The following is a 23,975-nucleotide window of genomic DNA, read 5'->3' as shown; positions in this document are numbered from 1 at the left end:
TTAATACAGGCTTATGACAGTGTAGCCTGTCCTCTGCAGAATGCTAATAGGACAAACAAGGTGGCCATTTCAGTGGTGCCGGTAGCTCATTATTCAGCTGTTGCCCAACTTCCCAACCACTTACGCTTCTTCAAGTACTTACAGAGACAAACCACATAAACAGCAGTGCTGCCCTGCAACCAGCAGGCTGCTCAGACTTGGCTTAAATAAGAGACCACAAAGGAAGCTTTTTAAACTAGACATTTGTTATACTGGCCTTGCCCAGTCCTTAAGGTGTGCTTTGATCACATCTGAGCCAAATTTAGCTCTGAGAGAGAATAAGTGTCTAGTGAGCATGTCTGGAGGGGTTTGGGATAGTCCTGGATCCAGTTCTTTGCTCTCTTCCCAGGCAGGCATTTTTTTTCCCATGTATCTGCTGAAGCCTGTTCTGGTTTGGTACCAGTACTTAGACAGAGACTTGAAGCTCTGACCTTCCAAGTTAATGTTCTACTGTTGAGTTTATAATCAGTCTTGGGCACAAGGAGGCTTTTTTATATAAAAGCCTGAGACCTGTGGTGATCCACTACAAAATACTCCGTAGGCTGGTGATAAAGTTGTTTTAGCTAAGTGGAAAGGTGTGTAGATGTGAAAGGTGTGTAGATGCTAATTCTTGCTCTTAGTTCTTACAGAAAAGAGGCTTGTTACAGATTTGTAGTACCTCATTTGCTGTCATGTGTGTCAGTATCGGGTACTTGCTGCCTGTTGATCTTGGGTATAGATGTCTCAGCTTTTCCTTGCTTCTCTGGTTATTTTAGGTTTTTTTAAATTTTTTTTGTAGAGTAACTTCAGGCATTGAGCAACCAGAAGGTCTGCACTGGCTTTCGGGCAATAGTTTGGGCATAGAGTTTCTACTAGAGCAGGGTATTCATTGATGAGATATCGGGGCTCTGTGAAATTATAGAAATGCCTTTGAAGCTCATACTTGGAGCCTTTCAGTAAAATGCGGTGAATTTGAGCAAAGAATGTAAAATAGCTCAATTATTTCTTTAACAAAGGGCTGAAGTTAATGTTTGCAGTATGAATTCACAATGTAAAACCACAAAATAACATGATGATCCTCTTTGAGCATATAACTCATTGTAATGCTTTGATTTGTTTTTTTCTTTAATTTAGATCTAATACAGTGCACAAATGAAATGAATGTGAATATTCCACAGTTGGCAGACACACTCTTTGAGAGAACTGCAAACAGCAGCTGGGTTGTAGTGTTCAAAGCTCTAATTACAACACACCACCTCATGATGTATGGAAATGAGGTAAGATGATTAATTCTGTTAAAGCCTCCCTGACAGTGTTTGAAAAAATTGTCTCAATCTATGAAGCATTAGATGTGTACTTCAGTTTTTCAAAGGTCTTTGTTTTCCCTTTGCTGTTGGCTGTAAAGTACTCCAAAGAAGACAATATTATTTCATTAATTCAGTACTTAAATGTATCAGTGTTTGTGCAGTTTACTGCAAGTATTTGGGTAGGCAGTGAGGGAATAATGAGTGACCTTTCTCAAATAAAGACTTGAAAAACTCCTGATGAGTTTTATTAGACTCATTAGACTGGTGCTTATCAGTGAGAGCACAGCAAAAGTCTTGTTTGCACTCCGTAAATGTGCAGCCAGCCTATTGACAGATAAGAATACTTACTAAAGTGGGGAGGAACATGGTAACTGGAATATTTGATCTTGCAAATCATCTAAAATCTTCATGTGTTGTTGCCATTAACGTTCCTCCAAAACAAGTTTCTACTGCATTTAGTTCACTTAAATTATTTAATCACTATTTATGAAAAGCTTCCCAGACAATAATAAGATCACAGAATCCCAGACCGTTAGGGATTGGAAGGGACCTCCAAAGCTCATCCAGTCCAATCCCCCTGCCGGAGCAGGAACACCCAGATGAGGTTACACAGGAAGGCGTCCAGGCGGGTTTTGAATGTCTGCAGAGAAGGAGACTCCACAACCTCTCTGGGCAGCCTGGGCCAGGGCTCTGTCACCCTCACTGAGAAGAAGTTTCTTCTCCAATTTCAGTGGAACCTCCTGTGTTCCAGTTTGTGTCCGTTACCCCTTGTCCTATCGTTGTTTGTCACCGAGAAGAGCCTGGCTCCATCCTCGTGACACTCACCCTTTAAATATTGATAAACATGAATGAGGTCTCCCCTCAGTCTCCTCTTCTGCAAACTAAAGAGCCCCAGCTCCCTCAGCCGCTCCTCATCAGGGAGATGCTCCACTCCCTCCATCATCTTTGTGGCTCTGCTGGACTCTTTCAAGCAATTCCCTGTCCTTCTTGAACTGAGGGGCCCAGAACTGGACGTAATATTCCAGATGGGGTCTCACCAGGGCAGAGTAGAGGGGGAGGAGATTTAGAAATGTAGCCTTTTTCACACAGTCCTTCTGCTGAAAACTAAACTTTGTCTTGGTGAGGTGACAGTTTAGTCCTGAACTTGTGTGTGGCCATTCCAATGACTGTTGTCTACTGGTGATACTGAAATGATGATTCTTCAAGGTACCGCTTCCAGCTGTTAAACTGTACTGTGTTGCCTCCTCTCTCCAAAGCTCTGTGAACTTAACTGAAGTGACCTGTAAAGCATAGTGTGCTCTTTGTTAAAGCTTCTGGAAGTTATTTATGTGCTTAAATTGTAGTTTCAACAGATAGAGGCTGAAATGGGAGGGTAATCCAAAGTAAAATTCACTGCTTGGAATTCACTACTTATTCCAAGTATAAAGCAAAACTTAATGGTGTAAATCAGTTTGTGTATTTTATTCTGTTCTTCCAATGCAGTTCATATCTACAAACTGAAACTTGAAAAAAGAAAAAGCAGACAACTGAGCCATAGAAAAGAGGAGGGAAAACAAACAAACAAACAAAAAGCCCAACCCAAAAAACCCCACACCAAACTTACAGCTGTGGGCTGCCAGTCAGTCAGTCAGTGTCTGTTTGCCCATACAGTGTTTTGTAGCGGCAGAAGAGTTGAATTTTTGTCTGTACCAAAACTGTTCCTCAGCTTTGAATGGATGCATTTGCAGCTTGAAAAAAACTTCCTTTATCCCTTCTGAGGTGATGTGGCTGGAATGCTGGTTCTGTAATTTCAGGTGGAACATGAGTGTACTCCTCACTCTCCTAATGCGTTGAGAGGCCTTTTTCTTAAACAGCTAAAAATTATCAGATGTTTGACTTCTAAGTACAAGTAAATATAGCAGAAGCTCAAAAAGTTGTCTGAGCAATCACTGTCTTGCAGTTTCTCATTCAACATGACTGTCTGTTTCTTGTGATGAAGTTTTGGGTGAAATGGGTTAAAACTCCTTTCATCTGTGCATTGTGACATCTGGAGAATGAGAGTTAGCCTTGGCCCTTTTGAGATGAGGTTCAGAACAGTAGCTAACTTTGAAATGTGTATAGACACCTTTTGAATATTACAGTTCTGCTCCTGATCATGTTCCAACTGGTTTTTTTTTTCTTCTGTATCTCCTTGAATGCAGTACTAAGATGTACAAAGACCAGATAAACTGACTGGAAAACAGAAAAGGAAGTTAAAACAGTGCCAGAACTGTTGGTAGGCAAGCTGTGTGTTGTAGACTTGTGTGAACTCCGTAGCTATAGGCTGAGAATATTACAAGTTGGGGAGTCATTTGGGCCGCTTGGAAGGTGGAAGTTTTGCTGTCCATTTAAATAGTACTTGTGAGAAGAATTTTCCTGTTGCTGTGCTAAGCCCTCATTACAGTTCCCAAAGAGCAGGTGCTATACCCAGCCTGACTGAGAAAAATGCTAGTTTTGCAGAGCACAGTAGCCCAAACCTGGCAGACAAGTGGATTTCTGCCATGAAGGGTGAAGGAACAGGTCCTGCCTGCAGCAGAGGGATTCAGATCAAAGATGTAACAAGTCCATTAAGCTATACTGATCATAATCCTCTCTTACGGACTGAAACATGTAGAGAAGCAAGAAAGGCAAGGAATCACCATCATAGGACATCTGTGTTGTACACATCTATCTGGATGTGTTTGTCTCTTGCATTACTTGTGGAGCAAGCTATTATTTGTCAGAACTTACATGTCGTTTAGTCAGATCACTGTATTATTTTCTTAATATAAATAAATATATGTATATGTGTTTTATATGTATAATTATAACCCCAGTGCTGCTGCTTACTACACTTCCAGAAGCATTATTTTTATCAGTTACTTTTAAGCTTTGTAACTAAGCCTGTCTCCCACTTCTACAGCAGCAGCAAAGCTCTGCAAACCTCGGGAGCTTGAATAATGCGAGTGATATTTGCTTTGTGTTTCCCAGCTCGTCTGTTCTAAACTACAAAGTTAACTTAAGCGACTTCCTCTAGGATTATTATTCAAGGGCAGTGCTGTCTTTTTATTTAATTTACATTTCTGCTTTTGCCAAATAGAGTTTTGGATTTCAGAGGCTTTCCTAGTCATTAGTTTCAAGTTTTTCAGTGTTTTTCTCCCTTTTAACTAACCTCTGTTGTTGATAGAGGTTGCTAGAAGCAGTTACAAGGTAAGTGTAGTTTTCTTGTAATATCCTTAAATGTTTTGACTCTCACAACAATTATATTCTCAACTTTTTCTTCACCAACAGCGCTTTATCCAGTATCTTGCATCCCGAAACACTTTGTTCAATTTAAATAACTACCTGGACAAAAGTGCGATGCAGGGTAAGGAAATAACTCTACTGCTTTTTTGCTCTGCGAAAGTGCCTGTGTTGGTGCACTCTAGGAGATAAATGACATTTAAATGAAAGGGTGTTATGATATACATCACATGAGGCACCAAAGAATGTCCAATGTAGACACAATGAAAGTGAGATTCTGAGTTGTCTACCTGAGCGTTAGAGATGTGTCTGTAATGTATGTGTCGTGTGCGCAGGCAGCTGTAAACTTTAAAAAGTTAATGCTGACTAGAATAAACTTGAAGAATAGTAGCACAGTGATCTATTTTTGCTGTTGTGTTTTAGTGTCTCGGGGGTAAATGTTTACTGTTAAGGTGTCTGCAGCGGTAACTAGGATGTGCTGCATAAAAAATGAGAACTCCTTCTCTGAGAAGCCTTTTATTTACTTGCCAATGGCAGAAAACATTTTTGAGGCTTTACGTGGTTTGTGAGGCATTGCAGATAAGGTACCAAAGTCTTCAGCATTTTACTAGGAATGCTTTTTTAGTTTAATTTCAAGAACATCTTAAGAGCTGCTTGGTTCTTGCCTAATATTTTCATGTGTTTAGGTGTTTAGTCTCACAATTATAATGAATGCTTCCCTAATGTTAGCAAGCTGGGAAGAAACTGTAACATTGCATCTCAAGGTGAAAAATGGTGAATGTCAGGACTCTGGGATGTGCCTGTGAAGGGCTTTTTATGCAAGTTGATGTAAAGTGGGCTAGTAGAATAGTTCTTGTAAAGAACTTAAAAGAAGCTGTACCCCTTCAAAGTGTCTTAACTTACAAATACTTAACTTTTAGGCTATGATATGTCTACCTTCATTAGGCGATATAGCAGATACTTGAATGAAAAAGCACTTTCGTATAGACTTGTAGCAGTTGACTTCACCAAAATGAAAAGAGGGTAAGACTGTCACTGCCTTTTGTTGGGTCTTTTGGGTTGGTGGGGAGGGAAGTGCCGGTTGTTCTTGAGCCTGTTGTAGCCTGGCGCTCCTTTTGGCCCTTTGAAGCGATACGGTATTGCTGAGACAACAAAATGTGCCGGGGTCCCTCGGTAACTCGTGAGCGTGTGTCTTCTGCTCTGTAGGTTAGATGGAGTGATGAGAACTATGAATGCTGAAAAGCTGCTGAAAACCCTTCCAATCATACAGAACCAGCTTGATGCACTCCTTGACTTTGATGTAAGTGCTTTGAGATCAAAGTTAGCTAACGCTCTCATTTTGAAGTAAGAGTTTCATTGTTTTATTAAAGACTAATTTACTTTCTCATTGCTTTCTACACAGGCAAATCCAAATGAACTAACGAATGGTGTTATAAATGCTGCGTTTATGCTCCTCTTTAAAGATTCCATTAGACTTTTTGCAGCATACAATGAGGGGATTATTAATCTTTTAGGTATGTGAGAATTTCTGTAGCTTTTGAACTTTTGCGAAAGATACTGAGAGAACCAAAGAATATAGACAATTTCTGACTGCAGTTTGCTAATAAATTGTCTCTGCTCCATTAGCATCAAATTAAGCCTGTCTTGGTTTCAGTGACAGCTAACATAGGCTTAAACATATGCTTGGAGAATGTCTTAAAACAGAAGTTGAGAGGGTGGCTGGTGAGACTAAAACAAAGATGCCGTAGATGTGCAGTGGGAAACCTTCGGCAATTGGACCGTAACAGTATTAGTGAGATACCTGGTATTCTGGGTGTTCAGCGTAGTCACGCTATGACCGACTTCTGGTTTCCTGTACTTCCTTTATAGCTTGACTGTTCACTTTTACCTGGTACCTGAGTCTACATGAGCCTAGTAGATGACGTGTAGAGGTTTTTGTACGAGAGTGATATGCTCTTAGCAAAGCCTTCTAACGACTGCTCAAACAAATTTCCGAATGAAAACATCTGAGCAGTTTGTTCTGTTAATCCATTAGCTTTTTCTCAATGAAATATTTATAAGTATATAGGGCAAAAGCCATAAAAAGGCAAGGATGTGGTTGGTACTCCTTTTGGTAGGTCAGTTCAATGTACCACTTCAGTAGCCGTTCTGGTGTCTTTGGGATACTGACCCCATTTACAAACATCAAAACTTATTGATACAGGGTCTAAAAATGTAAATATATACCAGGAATATTTTCAAATTATAAATAATTTGCCTCACTGGCAGCTAATAAGCTGACTTCTTGAAAATATTGCCCTAAATATCTGATGTAGTAATTGCAGTGGTTCACATCCATGCTTAACAAAGCTTTGCATTATATTCTTATGTACTGAAATAGAAAAATCAACGTTTTTCTATTGACTGACTTATTACAAAAGGTGTTAGATGTTCACATAAACTTTAAAATCTGAAGAGCTTTGAGTTACTCCTGTCTGTTCTCCAGGCCAGAAGGTTGTCTTGAATTAACTTGTATAATACTGTGTCAGCTTGTTGCTGGGGAGGCTGTTATCTGACAAGAGTTTTATTTGCATCCTCAGAAAAATATTTTGATATGAAGAAGAACCAGTGCAAAGAAGGCTTGGATATTTACAAAAAATTTCTAGCCAGAATGACAAAATTGTCAGAATTCCTCAAAGTCGCAGAGGTAAATGAATGTACATCTCTGGAAAAGAAACCATTTAGCTGTCTGTGCTGGTGCAGTAGTCTGTATTCGTAATAACAAGTTCACAACCAGATGACTGTTTGCTTGATTAACTTTGCTATGGAAGGAAGACTCCACGGATTGGGTGTTTTAAAGACTGTATATGCTCAGTAACGTGAAGTGAGATTCTTAGGTATCCTTCTTATTAGCCAGACAACATAGCACGTTGAAGTGTTGTTATAAATGTCATGAATGGTGCCAAATGTCTGAACTGAATGTTGCAGTCTATTTAATGTTGCAGTCTATTTTATATACGCTACTGTTCAAATTGGAGAAGTAGTTCCAGTAAGCTTTGTGGTTGTTACTAATGCTCCCTGAAACCTTTTCTGCATGGAAAAGTTAGGCTGGATGAAAAGTTAGGTTTGCTTTCAGATGCAACTTAATGCACTTGTGATTTCTAAGGTGTGTTCCTTCGGAAGTTTTGAGTATCTCTTTTTAATGTGTTAGTTTCTGTGTAACAGTAAGACATCACTGGTTTTTATTTTGATTGCCGCTGCATGCAGTAACGTACTCTTTTCTCCTTCTTCCTTTTTTGTAAATCCAGCAAGTTGGAATTGATCAGGGTGACATTCCAGATCTTACTCAGGTCAGTGTACATACTCTACTGATTAACCCAGTTCTTTTGTTCTTTGAGTTTTTAATGGTTGGTGTGTATCATGGTAATCATTGTCAAGAATGTATTCTTTTCTTTGTATTGATATATGGGAAATATGTATGGTGGCTTTCCCCATGGATTAAATGTACTCAGTACTAGCACTTGCAGCTCCTAGTGAGATTTTTTTAATTGTTTAAAGCAATAATCTTCCATTTCACTGTAACTTAACGTCCTCCAACACACCTAAAGGTTTCAGTTAGCTAGTTCAGTCAAGTTTTTTCTTTCCCCGGAGCTCTGAAGAGATGTAGATGTATCTGTATCAACATTTAATACTGGCTTTGGCATTACTTGGTAGTATGAGGGACATACACAGTACTAGTTGTGTGCTGGAACATTTCACCTAAGAGAGAGAATGCAGGGGAACACGTTTTTAGTGAGAATAAATTGAGGGGATGAAAGGAGATGGTTTGACCTGGTGAACAGGAAACACCGTTAGCCCACAGACAGACACAAAGTTGCTCTTTGCAAGTCCCTTCAGTTCATAGGGACGTTTTATTTCTAACGTAGGACCAACCCAACAGGACAGAGGTTATTTAGTGTTCTTTCTGTAGCAAAGGGTAACCTGATGGGAAGAATAAATGGCAATCTGGCAGGAGATGTGGGCGATAAACTGGAATGCCTTAGAGATCTAGAGTGCTCAAGCTGTTAAAGTGGAGTCAGTAGGAAACAGTTATAATGTGTAAGCTTTGAACAGTAACATCTAATCCTACACAAAATTAAATTTCATGGGTTAATCATGTAAAAATAGATCTACTGTGAAGATTCATCAGTGTCTTTTTCATATGGAAATCAAATCTAAAGCACAAACTTCCATTGTCAGTGTTGTTCACTGCTGCCTGCAGTTTGGTTTCCATCTGAAATTATACTTGTTCCAAAGTAAAAATCTCTAATACTTACTCCTAGCAATTGATTTGTACGGCCTTAAGAATTTTTAGGCCTTTGTAGTAGGAAAGAAATGACTGTAACCAGCAGGGTAAGAGCAGGTGATGAGCGAAAACAGTTTGATGTTTTCTGTTGGTGTTTGATCTTAGCATCTTACTCTGTCTTTTGATTAGTACTGCAGTATTCAGTTGGTCCGTGTTATGCTAATCAAATTATTCGCAAGCCTGAAGTTACACTTCGCTGGGTCTGTGTGCACTTGTCCAGTTAATTGGATCATTATAAGGCTCTTCAAAGCAGAGGTTTTTTGATTTACTGAGAATAGGGAATTTAACACCATTTTGCTGCTTTTTGTATCTGAAACTTTTTGTAAGCAAACCCTTTTATGTCTACTGTTCTCACAACGTTTTTTCTAATAGCTCAGCTATTACGTTTTAAGTGCACTTAGACATGAAAGACAGCTCTCTGAACTGTGGTGGTAGACGTCAGCATCCTGTGTATTTTGGCAATTCCAGTGCTACTGTTAAGCATTCCGCTTCCACAGTAAATTTCGTGGTGTGACTTAGTGCCACATAAAAGAATTTGCTCAATTTTCTTAATATTGGCATGCCTGTGTTTCTGAAATGAGTTCTGACGGGATAATGTCTTTTGTTTCTGTTCTGGTCTACTATATTTAATTTTTTCCAAATCCTTCGTGTACATTTCTGTTGTGTATTCTGTTCTGGTATATGCATATTTCATAGTTCCCTTAAGCTGTTCCTGACAATGGTTTTAACTCTTCAGAGGTTTATTATTACTGCTGCTGTATAACCATTTTTCTTCCATGATTCTAATGTTCACGCTGCTGCCACTTTTGCCAGTTCCTGTAAGGAAAATCCTTTCCTTTGTAGGTGCCCTGTTTCACCGTGACGTTGCTTCCTTGCTGTATGTAGCTGTTACTGTATTTCATGAATGCAACCGGGTCATTTTCCTCTATATGGATGTGACTCTTCCAGATGTCTTTGGGTGAGGGGAAGGAGGCTGAGTCATAAAATACAGCCTTCTTCAAGTCAGAATGTCTGTATTAGCCCAGGCATCTTTTCCTATATAAAACTGCCAAGATCTGTTCACTCAGTTTAATCTCTAATGTTTTGTTGAATGTCTGCAGCAGTGAGAAAGTTCAGAGAAGTTGTTGGTTGTAGGTTTTTTTGCTCAAGGAGGTGGTTTAGAGGGTTTTTAGAAACAGTAAGTTTAGAATGTGCTTTTCCTTACAGTGAAGTTTTAGGGTGGCCTTGGAAAAATAAAAGAGCGACCGGGGAAAAACTTTCTGGAATTACAGTGTGGTTTCCTGCTCTTAAGATGATCTATCTCGCTGTGTCGTGCAATCCCTTTTGCAAAGTATTTATCTTTCAGAAGGAATGAAGCGTAGGAGTGGGGGTTTGTTTGTTTGGTCCCTGATACCTTTCTGGAAAGGTATTTCAGAATGTTCCTCCTTGGGGTTTAGCTGTCTGGTTTGAATGCCGAATCAGTTCATGACCAGTCGTTGAGGTAACTGCGCTGTCTTAGCTCACCTAGCTCTATTTATAGACAGAAATATCAACTCGGGCCTTCACTTCAAGCCAAGCATTTTATAGGATTATTCTAATTGCTTTTCCCTGCATCTCCTGCAGCTTGAACTGGCTTTCATTGAATGTGGGAAACAAGAAATGTGTTCAGTGTTTCAGAGAGGACCTTGCCAAAGCCGCCTGTGATTTATACTTTTCCGCTTTCCAGGAAATACTTTGGTCGAGCTTTTGGTACAGAAGGGCTAGCAAGGGCAAGCTTGCTTTTCTTCCAAACAATGCCTGTCATATCTGTTCTACCTACTGAAGGTCGGCAAGTGGTACGAGAGGCTTCATGTCTCTGAGACCCTGCCAGATGGGGAGGACTGAACTGGCAAGTAGATCGAAACTTCAGAGGTCTGTTCCCTTCACCTGAATCTGCAGTAGGATTTCTTTCACTTGTTTTATGGACTATGGACTATGTAGTTAAAAGCTACGAGAGCAATGTGACTGGAATAGCAAGGCAGTGAACTCTTACAGAAGTGCCAGCCTAATAATTTTGCTCGCCGAAGGTTGTTTTTATAGCCTGATTTTAGGGTATCTTACTTCCTACTAAGACTTTGTAATCAAGGTGTGTTCAAATTTATTCTGAGCTTTGTAGCTGTTTCCTTTGGTATGAAGAAAAGTATTTCTGTAGTGGACACAAGTACATGGCAGAAAGAAGGCAGGTTATGGTTGGCACTTTTTTCTTGTTTCAGTAGGGACCAGAGCAGCTCTGGTGTGCCTTAGTCTGTATGTTTTGAACTTGCTCTTTTCTGTTACCTGTCACTTAAAAATATTTGTCTTGGATGCTGAATAATGCCATGACTGTGCTCTCAAAAAGTCTTGTATAGCTTATGAGTACAGATCACCTAAAACTCATTTACGCGTCTCAGGTCTTAGCTGAGGTGTGTCTGGGGCCTGGCTTCCTGCTGGATTTAAGTGACGAGAGACCTGGTTTTTAGGATCTTCTTCATTGCTTTAAAAACAGCTTCATGTTTTAAAAATTTCTCATGGGTAACACATGGGTAACTTTTCCAGGGGATCCATCAAGCAACAACTTTATTTGAAGTTATGTTGCTGGTTTCTAATGTTTTAGGCCACCGAAGGCTTTGGAGTAATGGAGCTGGTTTGTTGTGTAGCCTTGTGTTGAATAGCTACTCGGTCTGCAAGAGTCGTGTTGGGATCAGGTTGAGTCTGATTGCTTTTTTAGTGAAACCTAACATTCTGATGTAGTCAGATGTTTCTAATGCAAGCCTTTGACTGTGAATGTTTGAATGGAAAGTGATTGGCTTTTTGTTGTTAGGAGGGAAAGGAGATGATAAATGCAATGGTTTCATTTTGGCACTCCTGCAAGTCTACGGGAGTACTGCTTCATCAGCTGTGACTATTGGGTTAATCTTAACATACCAAATGCTGTTGTCAAAAACAAGAGTGCAACTTGCATACGCAGAAGCAGACCTGCGCTAGGGGAATCCTTCCTTGCGTCTCTGTGGTGCCACTCCTTTTCAAGAACCACAGCTGGGTAGGTAAAACTGAGGTGTGCAAGATGGCAGCAAAATCAAAGGCACTGTTATTGATATGTGGGGTTTTATTTGTTTTTAGCGGGAGGAAACTAATCTACGTACTAAACACTGATGTGTTTTTATAAATACTTTAACTTCAGGCTCCCAGCAGCTTGCTTGAAGCACTGGAACAGCATTTGGCTTCTGTGGAGGGAAAGAAAACAAAAGAAGTCTCTGCTGCCAGCAGGTGAGCACCCAATGAGTTACTGCAATGCCTACGCTTAGGATTTGGCATGTTCATACTAAGAATTTTCAGGGTTTTAGTCACTTGGTGTTCTGCTGCTTGAGTCTTGTCCAATTCCAAACAGAGCTTCCTAGAAGTATAAATTAAGCATCTAGTGAGTAGTAGTCTGATCAGTCACATTTGAAATTCTAGGTATGTTTGCCTGTGTCTCTGGCAGGCTTCTTCTTATGCAGTAATAAACCACTGAGCTGAGACCTTATGTATTATTCTTTTTAGCTTTTACTTGTTTGAAGTCCTTTGGCTTTTAAGATTTCTAAGATATTTGGGTTTGGAGGCTCTTTTTACCCAAGATAAGATAAATACCGTCCTTTTTGTCAGTTATCTACCTCTCAGGCTGTGAATTTACCTTAACCTGCTTATAAAAGTTCTTCAGTCCCTTCTCAGAACAGACAAATTAGCTTAGGTGCTTTGTGCTGACAGGAATTGTTATTTCTGTCAAGTATGGTCTTGATATGTCTGAACAGTATTTCTGACTGAGGAGTGAGAGATCTCATTTGGCACAGGCATTTTTCTCCAGAAACTTGGGGATAAACGTGCTGGTGTTAACTACATTCCAGAGCTGCTGTCTTGCTCCTCAGATATTTTTTCTTTTTACAAGTATCTGAGGATTCACTACCACAGTATTTTGCTAAATAGTATATTATAGATGGAAATAATGTCTGTACTTTGTTCACTGTTACGTGTATAATACGTACAAGCAAGGCTTCTGTGCCTCTGCCACTGGAATGGAGTGTGATTCCAGTCTAGTCTGGGTGACCTTGAAGAAAAAGGACAGTTGGTGTGTTCTGCACTTTCCTGTTCCTACCTGCTGAAGCTTGAGGGAGTATCCTGTAAGCACATGCTGCTTTTTCACCAAACTCACTCATTATTGCCGTGTCTGCTTTTTCTGCACCAGAGAATAACCAAAGAAAAGGCTAGAGTAGAGGGGGGATGGCACACAACTCGATAACGCACTTGATGATTAAACTCTGAATGATGTATACCTCACATGTTTTTCTTCATTTTTAAAAAAATTATTAATGTTTTTAGAGCTAGTGCCCTATCCAGTGCTGTTTCCACACTTGCCAATACAGGAATGTCGTTTAGCAGGATGGATGAAAAAGAAAAGCAGCAGGCATTGGAGGAGGAACAAGCTAGACTGCAGGCACTTAAGGTACTGCGTTTTTTTTAAGGGTTTGTATTCCAAGATTTATTTTTTTTTTAAACTGGATATAGGTGAAGACCAAGATTGGCTTAAAATAGTGTATGGTGGGGGAACTGTCATCTTGAGAGAGGCCAAGGCATGATTCTGTAGGATGCAGGTAGGATGCAGGTGTGATGGCTGCCAATACATGGTGACCTTTCTACCAGGAGTGTGATTTGAGTAACAGACAGCTGATACAAGTTACTTATATTTTTTCCTTAAGTTGTTATTTATCTCAAAGATTCACAGAATGAGTATACAACACTTCTAGGTTACATCTCAGCAGCTGAACGTACAGCATTGCTATGGTAGGACTGATTATTGGTAGAAGGGAGTAATTTTTCCCCATGATGTATGGAATGTGGCTCTAGTGTGACTCTTCAGTCATAAGAATAAGTCCACATTTAATTGCTCTTATTTATAATTTTGTAATTTAGTTTGAAAAAACTGTCTGAAGGCATATGTATATATATAATATATAATTCATGGACTTCAAGTAATAACACATTTGAAAGAAAATCAGTGTGTTCTCTTTTGGTTCCTTAATGCGCTTTCCTTCCCTCATTGGTCCTTGTTGAGTGGTCCACTTAGTAACATCCCTCTCTTAAGGCCTGAATCCTGGTCCTTTTAATCCATTTATAACGCTGTTGCCTGGGAATATACGTGGTATAAAATCTCAAACAATGCAAGATGCTTTTCTTGCTGAAAGCTGAATCCAGTTCTGCCATGTCCCAGGCACGTGCAAGTGGGGCAGTTGGGGATTTTTTCTTGTGTTGCTTTAACACTTCTAGACACACCTAAATGATGAAAGGACTCCGCTCGTGCCATCTGGAGGCCACATTATGGGAGCCTTAAAATTATTTGGAGTGTGAAAGTAAACTTTGACAGTAATGCGGAGTTGAATTCCACCTCTGGAGTTATAGAGGCCTATTGAAGAGTCTCCAATTTCCTGACTTGGTGTAGGACATTTTTCAAATCAATGTGAAGCCGGTTTTATGCTATTGGAGTACAATCTTAGTGTGCCTTGCTGCCTGCTGCTGAACTGCTTCACTCGACTCTCAGCAAGTGGTGTGATGGTGCTGGTTGGTTTTCCTGTTTGTTTTCAGAAGTTGCATCACATGTCTCCCCTCTTCACTGCCCCACTTCCACTACAATAGGACTTGTAGCTACTGTCACAGAATAATTAAATCTGATACAAATTTTCATTGGAGGGGATGGGGAAGCTTGCAGGCTCACTCAGTGTTTTGCTTGAGGAATATAAGCAGTGTAAAACACACACTCTTGGTTTGACCTGTGCTGTATAAATGCAGTGGACGTATCTAGAAGAAAGGAGGGATGTAGACCTAAAATTCACCATGTAAGCTAGATTTTTATTTTGCTAGTTTAGGAGCAGCACCACATAGATATTATTAGAATGCACACTGTCAGACTACCTTAGGAACATCTGAATTGAACTACAAAGGGATGCTAACAGTCGAGAAAGATGGGACTCCCTCAACAAAGGTCCGTGGACCTTTCTCTGAGTGACTGTGAAGGTAGCCTAGAAGGTTGAAAGTGTTTACTTCTTAGGCAGTTATAGCTACTTTCAAAAATAACGATAATTTAATACCTCATGTTCCATTTTGATTTTTAAAGTCATTGTTAAAACCAATGCTCTTATTCATAATTTCAGTCATCTTTCTGTTTTCAGATGAATAGCTGGTTTGTTGTGAGGCCATAGTTAAAATTTTTTCATGGAAAAGGCCTTCAGGACTGAAGGGTTAATAAAATTAACTGCAAACCGTATGTCTCATCTTTCAGGAGCAGCGATTAAGAGAGATTTCTGTAGTATCAAATTCCACTTCCACATCAGCATCCCCAAGCACCTTATCAGGAAAAAGTGTGAATACCACCGTAGCTGTTGATCTCTTTGCAGTACCAGCACCCACAACAAATAGGTGAGAGATCTTTTGCTGTCTGAAACAAGCAGAAATCACTGCATTGGCCTGTAGCTTTACAATCAACTGCAAAGCACTGATCCTAGTTGCTTCTCAAGTACTTCTTAAGAATAACCTTTTGCTGATTATTTCCTGATGTATTCACGGGAATTTTGGTATCAGTCAATGGGAAGTGCTTGATTACTGGGGTTTTTTTGTACCGCTTTTATTGATGGGCTACTAGTGAACAAGAGAGTGAGTTTGGTATGAGTGTTTGTATACCACAAGAATACAATGCCTATTACATATCTTCATGTTTCCCTCTCTCTCTCCTTTTATCTTATTCAGCATGCCCAACCTTTCTAGTGATCTTTTTGATCTTCAGCCTGCATTTGTTCCAACTGTGCAGAGTACTCCAGCTATATCAACAGCAGCAAGCAGTGCTTGGGGAGGTAAGCTGATAGGATGATTTGGCTGTCTAAACGATGGGTGAATTCTTAGAATACAAGAAGAAAATACAGATTCATACTTAATTGAATCTACATCTTAAACCTTAATTACTTGGCATCCAAAAATACATATCCTTGACAGAATATGAAATAAGTAATCTGAAAGCTCTGACAAACTGTTACAGAAGAGTTACTTTTTTTTTAAACATATAGCAGTAGTGTCAATGTGCAGTAGATGGAATGAAGGAGCTATTCAATAAATGGGACAGGTAGAAGTGTAAGTAAAAACCAAAGGGTAAAAATGGTGAGAACTAGAAACTAAGCAGGTATAACTTCAAAGATGCTCGACTGGTATTTCCATTCCACTAAACAGTATTTAATATACTTTCCATTTAAAAGGTGTTGGTGACTTCAAAGTTCTTATAACAAAGCTGTCATTCTCAGTTTTTTGGGCACAGCGTTTACTGTACCCTCATCCATCCCTTCAAAGAATAATCACGATAGATGTCAAAGAAATGTCTTAAATGCTGAAATAAGGCCATGTAAGCGTTGGTATTTTAATAGGTGGAATTGATACCCTTACTGCTATTTAAAAGGTAGATTCTTCAAGCCAAAAACGTAGTATCTAACTTTTTGATTGCTACATGTTTTGTTATTCTCCTTCCACCCAATGGCAATACTAGAATTATTTTCCCTAAATAGGGCTGTTAGGATTTTTATCTGAAACTAAGAATTTGTATGTTTGTTGGGCTGATCACTGGGTGGAATATTGACAGTTTGACTTTGTCTAGAGATTCTCATGTTCGGTCATTTCAGTCTGTTTTTCTTTTCTGTTGTTTGTACTCTCTATTCTTTCCTTCACTTCTGCATCTGAAAGGTCCTTTCTCGTCCTCAAATGGTTGTGTTGGTTCCCCACCTCATCTGGACATCTTTGACATGAAGCCAGTTGAAGAAGCTGTAAAATCTACCACCCCTTTCATCAATTCTACTTTTTCCTCCAAACAAACGGTGGAACTGTTTAGTGGTAAAAAAACCAAACAGAACCCATATAATTTCTTTGCAACTGGAGATAATAATGCTAATAAATTGGGCTGTGTAGTATTTTTGTGGTTTGGACCAATCTTCCTTTTATATTAACAAGTGAAAATGGTGCATTAATTCCAGATGTAGTAAATTGTTTCCTTAAAGTTTTGTTTCTACAGTTGAAATAACTTATTTTGTTCAGCTTGCCCAACTTAGACATGATAAGACTTGCAGGGTTGCTGGAATTTTTGCTGATTTCTTTCAAACTGCAACCTCCTTTTGCTTTTGTAACAAGGAGCTACTAGAGCTTTTCGAATTTGTTAAATAAAGAAGATCCCTTTTTATTACTAAAAATTCTTACTTTTTAACTGTAGACTTTAATTTTTGTGTCTCCTCTTTCTTTTTCTCTTTTAAACTGATCTTTTCTTCTTTCTTTTTACAAAGATGACTTTAGTGGTCATAAACCTACATATGCTTCTGTGTATCATCGTCCTCTGACTGTTGATGGTAATTTGCCTTTTTTTTTACTTTCTGATGTTACTGTATTACTCCATGGGTGTATTTGACTACTCCAAACTCTTTTTCAGGTTTTCCTCTTCATTCAGCTCCTCCAGGTACCACCTCTTCAACAATTAATGTGGACTTTGATGCTGTGTTTGGAGGAAAATCTACAGCACCAGAGTACAGGACTACAAGCGGTAAAAAAAAGCTTATGACTAATTTACACCCTACAGGCAACAATTGCTTAACAATTTAGCATAATTGTTATTGCAGTTCAAAATGTAGTAACTTAATACATTTGCAAACTGATTATAGGGCTGGTACAGTAACAGCCAATCAGTTAATTTCACAGAATCACAAAATGTAAGGAGTTGAAAGGCACCTCTAAAGCTCATCCAGTCCAACCCCTGCCAGAGCAGGATCACCTAGACTGGGTCACACAGGAACACGGCCAGGCGGGTTTTGAATGTCTGCAGACTCAGTTGTAGTTATTTACTTTAAAATTAGCTTTGACTAATCCCATACACTGTGTAATAACAGTTTCCTCTCTTTTTGGGGGACTGAACTTTGAACATGGCCCACTGGATATCTCTCAATGGGTAAGCCTACATTAATTGTTTTCAGTGCTTATTACTTCAGTGCTTTCTCTTGATACACGATAATGAGTTCCCTCTAACTTCACTGAGAGTGTTGTACTTACCAGAATGCAAAACTAGTGTGTATGTGTTGCTTGAAGAATAGCTGAGTTAGTCTGTCTTTTCGTGGTGGTTTGCTATATATGCAAAGTCCTTATGAACGTATAGCAAAGGAATTCTTGTGTACATTCAGGATACTAGCAGTATCATGAAATTACTGCTATATTGTGTTGCAAGAACACTTTGAAACAATCTTTAACAACCTTCTTTCTTAAGTTTTAGAGGAGATACACCTTAATTTAAAAATACCTTCAGTTACTGCTGAAGTAAAATTAAGGTTCTGCTAGGTTAGTGTATAGTATTCCATAAAACAAAGAAGAGTTTAAACTGTGCTATGTCTAAGAACTTCCACACACAAATACTCCAACTACTTGGTGTTCTATAAAGAAAATACCTCCCTGTCTTTTGTATCTCTCTTATTAAATGCAGTGTAACTGTTTTGTTAATAGTTGCTTTTATGTTTTTTTGTTTAGCTTTGAACTTTCTAGATGACGTATTGCAACCCACAGTACCACCACAAAGTCAAAGAGCCACTTCAGCCAACCAGCAAAGTGGAAAAATTTTAGCAAATGACCTTGATTCTTCACTTGCTAATCTAGTGGGAAGTAAGTTTGAAGCTTTTAAATTTAAAACTTTCCTGTTTGTTACTGAAAACAAAACAAGCCCTTTTCCCCCAAAATTAAAAATACTTAGGAATTTTGTGTGGTTTGTTTTTTTTTCCCTCCAGATCTTGGCTTTGGAGGAACTCCATCCAAAAAGTAAGTGTGTATTTATTCTCCCATGACTATTTGGTAGTCTCTGGCACAGTTTATCAGCACTACCATGGCATGAATCTTGACTCCTGAAAGTAATCTCGTACGAAGAACAGCATTGAAACAGTTTGTGGTCAGTCACCGTAACACGGTCAATCTTAACTTCTGAAGCAATTCACTTTAGTTAGTTTTGCCATTGCTGTATTTTTGTGTTTTTATGAAGCACCGTAAAAGATCTTGCAGTTGCATAAAACTCCAGTTAATCATTATGCTGTACAGTGCAGCAGTGATAGTTTTGCTTTTAACACAAAAAAAAGAATGCCCAGACTTTGTACTTACTGTAACAGAGATACCTAAGTAGTTACTGAAATCCTGAGTGTTTCTTCACCCATAGGTCTCAGCTGTGTACACGTATTAAAGCATGTTTTGGTTTTCCATTGTGTCAACGGCAATAGATGGAATTGTACCACTAGCTTTTGACTCTGAAAACTATTACCACTGTTTCATTTTAGATCAGATATGCAGTGGACCCAGCCTACAGAGAAAAAACTTACTGGTGGAACAAACTGGCAAGCAAAAACAAGCACGTCAACCACGTGGAACCCTACTCCCCTGCCCACTATACCACATATGGTAATTTCTATACTCTTGAAGTCATACTTTGTTCTAGCAAATGTTACTTCCCTGCTTGAATTAATTCAAAGAATAGCAAAGGCTGCTTGGGACAAGACTGGAGACAGGGACAAATACTTGTAGGATCACTTCTTAAACTGAATGAGGTAGAGATTTTAGTATGCTTTATTTCTCCTCGCTGCAAAACTCTCCATTAAAGACTTAAATAATCAACCCTTCACTTGAGACATATCTCAATTTGTAAATTCTTTTTGAATTGAAACAAATGACCCCAAAGAAAATAATTTCTGATGTGCATGCTCCCAGCCCCCTTCCCCACGCACACACGTGTGCCCCTTTAAGAATCCTAGGAATGTGTTTCACGGGTAAAACTGCTTTTCTTTCCAGTTTTCACCCTTTTTTAATTTTTTTAGTTTTGTCACATGAAACACTGCTGCAACCCATGCAAGGCACCTTAATTGTCAGGTCAAGCAGCACTTTGGACTTTTGATAATGCACAACAGCAAGTTCCTATTTGTAACAGAGTACACAATACTAAGTGGAAGTTCTATGGTTATTTAAATGAAGAATTCTTGGAAGCATATTTTTAGGCAGCTGTCTTTCCCTGTGCTGTTAAAAGAGATTTTGCGAGTATCTTCTAGTTCATATTTGTATGAATAATATGAACACTTCTGAAATACAGCTGCCTTAGAGGGAAGTAGAATGTTCATCTTGGGTACAAGTAGGGTAACTGGCACATTTGCTATGAATTTTGGACTGCTGTCTGACTTCACTTTCCAATAAGAAAAGCTTTGCCTGTAGTGCTGATTTTTCTCATCTTATGCAAGTATGCTCATGCAAAATTACAAAAGCTGACTAGAATATGAAATCCAGTGTTGGACTCAAAAAACAAACTCAAATTCAAATGAAAGGGTTTCTCAATTGTGTAGCACTTTTATGTGAGACTTCTGAGACCATAAGATCTTTTTATCTCCACTTGGTGCTTTAGAACATCTTACGTTACATTGCCGATGCGTTCTCAGTTTTGAAGTATAGAGGGCACCTTAGCACACATTGATCACTGGATTTGGATTGTGTGGTTTTTTTCATGTGTTCATGTTCAGTACTTTCTGGTCTGAGAATCTGAGTGCTTTATGCCCGGTATCTCCTCGCTCATTTGTTTGGAATTCCAGTAATTAATGATGCAAAGAACTGGCTCAGCTATGAGCATCTTTAAATGCAGTGCCCCAGTATTGGAAAGGTCTAACTGTCCTGGCTTGGTCTGTGGCATTCAGAGCACTAACCCTCCAGTTCATGTATAGCTTGCATACCCCTTCATAGCAAAGGATTTTAACTAGCAATCCATTTTTTATATAATTAGCACTGCTTAACAATGCATGGTAATATGAAGCGCATGCATCGCTGTGCCTATGAACAGAATGTGATATAACCAGCTTAAGATGCTCTTCGCTTTTCTTTTTTCATATTGTGATATGTTGCAAACATCAGAAATTAGTATGTGAGACTAAACATCTATTGCTATTTGTTTCTTAAGCTGAATGGTCACTGGCTTCCTTGGGTTTTTGGGGGGTTTTTGTTTATTTGTTTTTCCTATGCCTCTCACAAATAATAGGAAGAAGAAGGCATATTGCATGCTGTGCCCTCTAAAAGCTTCTCACACAAGTGTTTGTGTAATCAGACAAGTATACTCAAGCAAAGTCAATATACTAAATCTGGCTAGATTTAGTAAAATGTCTGTTTGTGCTGGAAGTCTTGCTAGTGATAGCTTTCTAGGCAGAGATCTTACCAAAGTTAACAGGCATAGTTACTGATGTTGCTGTCCTTGCACTTTTTTCTCCCACTTTAATTGTTTTAATAAATGACTTGAGCATAGCTACAGACAGTTATGGTACCGGACTTGAATCCACCCCTTGGTTAGAATTTCCAGTTTGAGTACCTCTTAAATAATTTTCTGTCCTTACTCCTCTTGCTGTGCCAGAATGGAGTACACTATCCTGGATATGTAAGTCCATTTCTTGTAAATACACTGGTTACTTATTTTTCAATAGTGAAAATATTTTTTCAATTTTATATGTATTACCAGTATGCATGAACTTATCTAAAATATATTAAAATTTTCTTCATTTGAAGGTACCTGCTCCTATCACATACCCAGTGACCACACCTCAAGTGCCTGTATATGGAATGGTAAGAAATGTGATTATCTTGTATTCCTGAAAAACCAGCTGTCTCCTCCCATGGGCTTTATGGCAGGAGTTATTACACAGGATCCCAGAATCCCAGACCGTTAGGGATTGGAAGGGACCTCCAAAGCTCATCCAGTCCAATCCCCCTGCCGGAGCAGGAACACCCAGATGAGGTTACACAGGAAGGTGTCCAGGCGGGGTTTGAATGTCTGCAGAGAAGGAGACTCCACAACCTCTCTGGGCAGCCTGGGCCAGGGCTCTGTCACCCTCACTGAGAAGAAGTTTCTTCTCCAATTTCAGTGGAACCTCCTGTGTTCCAGTTTGTGTCCATTACCCCTTGTCCTATCATTGTTTGTCCCCGAGAAGAGCCTGGCTCCATCCTCGTGACACTCACCCTTTATATATTTATAAACATGAATGAGGCTATTATGCTCAAATCATCCTGCAACTTATTTGTATTGTTTCATAAGGTCAATAATGTGTGAAATGTGATGGTGTTTTCATAGTGTGCATTGGAAGAGATTACTCCAGATTTCATACAGCAAGTTTTTTAAAAGCTTTGGCTTTACTACGTGTGTGTGTGTGTGTGTGTGTGTGTGTGTGTGTGTGTGTGTGTGTGTCTATATGCTTGTTTTCTACTGTACTTACAATGCAAAAAGACACACTTTCTAGAATTAGTTTGAGTTTTCTATACCTGTTTTGTGGGGTTTTTTTTGTTTTCCTAACAGGTACCTCCTCAGATTGGAGCTGCTCCTTTGATGGCACCCCAGTCAATGATGTATACGCAGCCTGGTCTAAGGCCAACAAATCCTTTTGCACCTGTTTCTGAAACTCAGGTGAACTGTTCTTTTTAATCTTGAGATCACATCGAAACTTTAGTCTTGGTAAAGGCGACCAAACATTTCATGAAGGGCTACTAATGTATTTCTTTCTTTGAAAGTGAGGGGTTCTTCAGTCAAGAGCTACAGCTTTTTTTTCAGGTGAGAAAGCAAATTCAGATTGAGAGACTGTGCAAATGTAGGAAGCAAGGAAGAAAGTAAAAATCAGAGATTTAGTGGCTAACTTCTTACTGTGACGATACTAAGAAAATGGGAGCAGTGGAAGTAGGTAGAACTTAGACTTCCTATGACATTAGCTGGATACTTGGTTTAGTCATACTGACTAAAGCAGTGGTCAGAGCTTTCTGAAGGATCATGAATAAGAGATCATTCAAGTTGAAGAAACTGTGTAGTCCTCCAAGTATGTAGTATGTGTATATGTAGTCCTCCTCTTAATGTCCTTTGGGGATTTTTTGAAGTGCCAAAACCTGTAGTCGTAACTTGCAAGTAACAAGGCAGTTGAACAGATTCACAATTCTGAAACACTGAGAAACTGTGTGATATAAGTGGCATTAATATGTAATCTCTACTTCACAGATACAGTTTATGTAGAGCCGCCAAAGCAGCAAGATGTGAGAACAACCAAATACTGGTAAAAAAGGAAAAGACTGAATTTTAATCTTTCCGTAATGTATTCCTGAACAGGGCAACTGCTTCTTCCCTGTATAATACAATATTATTTTGAATTGCAATGCTTTAGAGATTCTTGTTTATAACAGTCACTGCAGTGTGAAGTCTTGTTCACTGATTTATAAACTGCTTGACAGAGAACTGTATTTTATTGAGGTTGACTCAGAAGGTGCAAGCTGGATTATCATCTTCAAAGCTGAGAAGAGGGGTTACATGACTGCTCTACAACTTTATTCATCAGTGGATTACCTTAGGACGTTAACTGAAAGTGTCAAAGCTATTTATTTTCTCCATAAATTCTGTGGCTGTTGTAACCAAGACACAACACAAATGAAATTGAGCAATAAAATTTGTATGTGCTCTAATAAATACTCTGATAGAGCAACGCTTGCATTATCATAAGGCCAATATTGTGTGAAATCAGACAGCTTTTTCACATTAGAGTAGCTTATAGTAATTTGCAAAGTTTATGATGTGAGTTTGAAATGCTGTGAATCAACAGTATATATACATATTACGTATATATGTGTATATATATATAAAATAATAATAATAATAAATCACTCCATTGGTATGTCAGTGTTACATGGCTAGTTGAAAGAGCCAGGCTCTGACCACGGGCTGACAGTCTGTGATGGAGCAGGGGAAACGAGTGTGCTACAGACGAGCATGTGCAGCCTCCAACAGGTAACAGTACTGTACTGCCATCGAGGATTTTCTCTGCAGATAGCATTTTTCACAGCTCAAGGAAGAGGAGCTTTGGGAGCCAGTAAATGCAGGTACCCCCAGTAGCAGCAAATGGGAGCAATTTGAAAAATCTCGTTGCTAACTGCAAAGGAGGCAAGAGATCAATTATTTTTTTTTTAAAGTCCATTAGGTCAGAAGAAGCAAACGTTGCAGTAGCGCTGACACTTGTGAA

At 39.1% G+C, this 23,975-nt stretch overlaps 1 protein-coding gene across 1 annotated transcript in view; it reads left to right on the top strand.

Annotated features, from left to right (window-relative positions):
• Positions 1–23,661, top strand: part of LOC104537240 (phosphatidylinositol-binding clathrin assembly protein-like) — a 24,985-nt gene extending 1,324 nt beyond the window's left edge. Inside the window, 20 exon segments of the mRNA XM_010180064.1 lie at positions 1,153–1,295; positions 4,614–4,689; positions 5,486–5,588; positions 5,772–5,865; positions 5,968–6,079; positions 7,145–7,251; positions 7,853–7,894; positions 12,068–12,153; positions 13,240–13,363; positions 15,194–15,330; positions 15,658–15,761; positions 16,636–16,782; positions 17,226–17,288; positions 17,369–17,479; positions 18,451–18,582; positions 18,705–18,735; positions 19,242–19,362; positions 21,493–21,549; positions 22,277–22,384; positions 22,964–23,661. Of these exon segments, the coding sequence (XP_010178366.1) occupies positions 1,153–1,295; positions 4,614–4,689; positions 5,486–5,588; positions 5,772–5,865; positions 5,968–6,079; positions 7,145–7,251; positions 7,853–7,894; positions 12,068–12,153; positions 13,240–13,363; positions 15,194–15,330; positions 15,658–15,761; positions 16,636–16,782; positions 17,226–17,288; positions 17,369–17,479; positions 18,451–18,582; positions 18,705–18,735; positions 19,242–19,362; positions 21,493–21,549; positions 22,277–22,384; positions 22,964–22,978 (1,913 nt within the window). The 3' untranslated portion in view covers positions 22,979–23,661.
• Positions 23,662–23,975: the final 314 nt, after the last annotated feature.

The sequence above is a fragment of the Mesitornis unicolor genome, unplaced genomic scaffold, assembly GCF_000695765.1.
Source record: "Mesitornis unicolor isolate BGI_N332 unplaced genomic scaffold, ASM69576v1 scaffold4000, whole genome shotgun sequence".
Lineage (NCBI taxonomy): Eukaryota > Metazoa > Chordata > Aves > Mesitornithiformes > Mesitornithidae > Mesitornis > Mesitornis unicolor.
The sequence above is the reverse complement of the archived record's forward strand: the minus strand, read 5'-3'. Positions and strand labels throughout refer to the sequence as shown.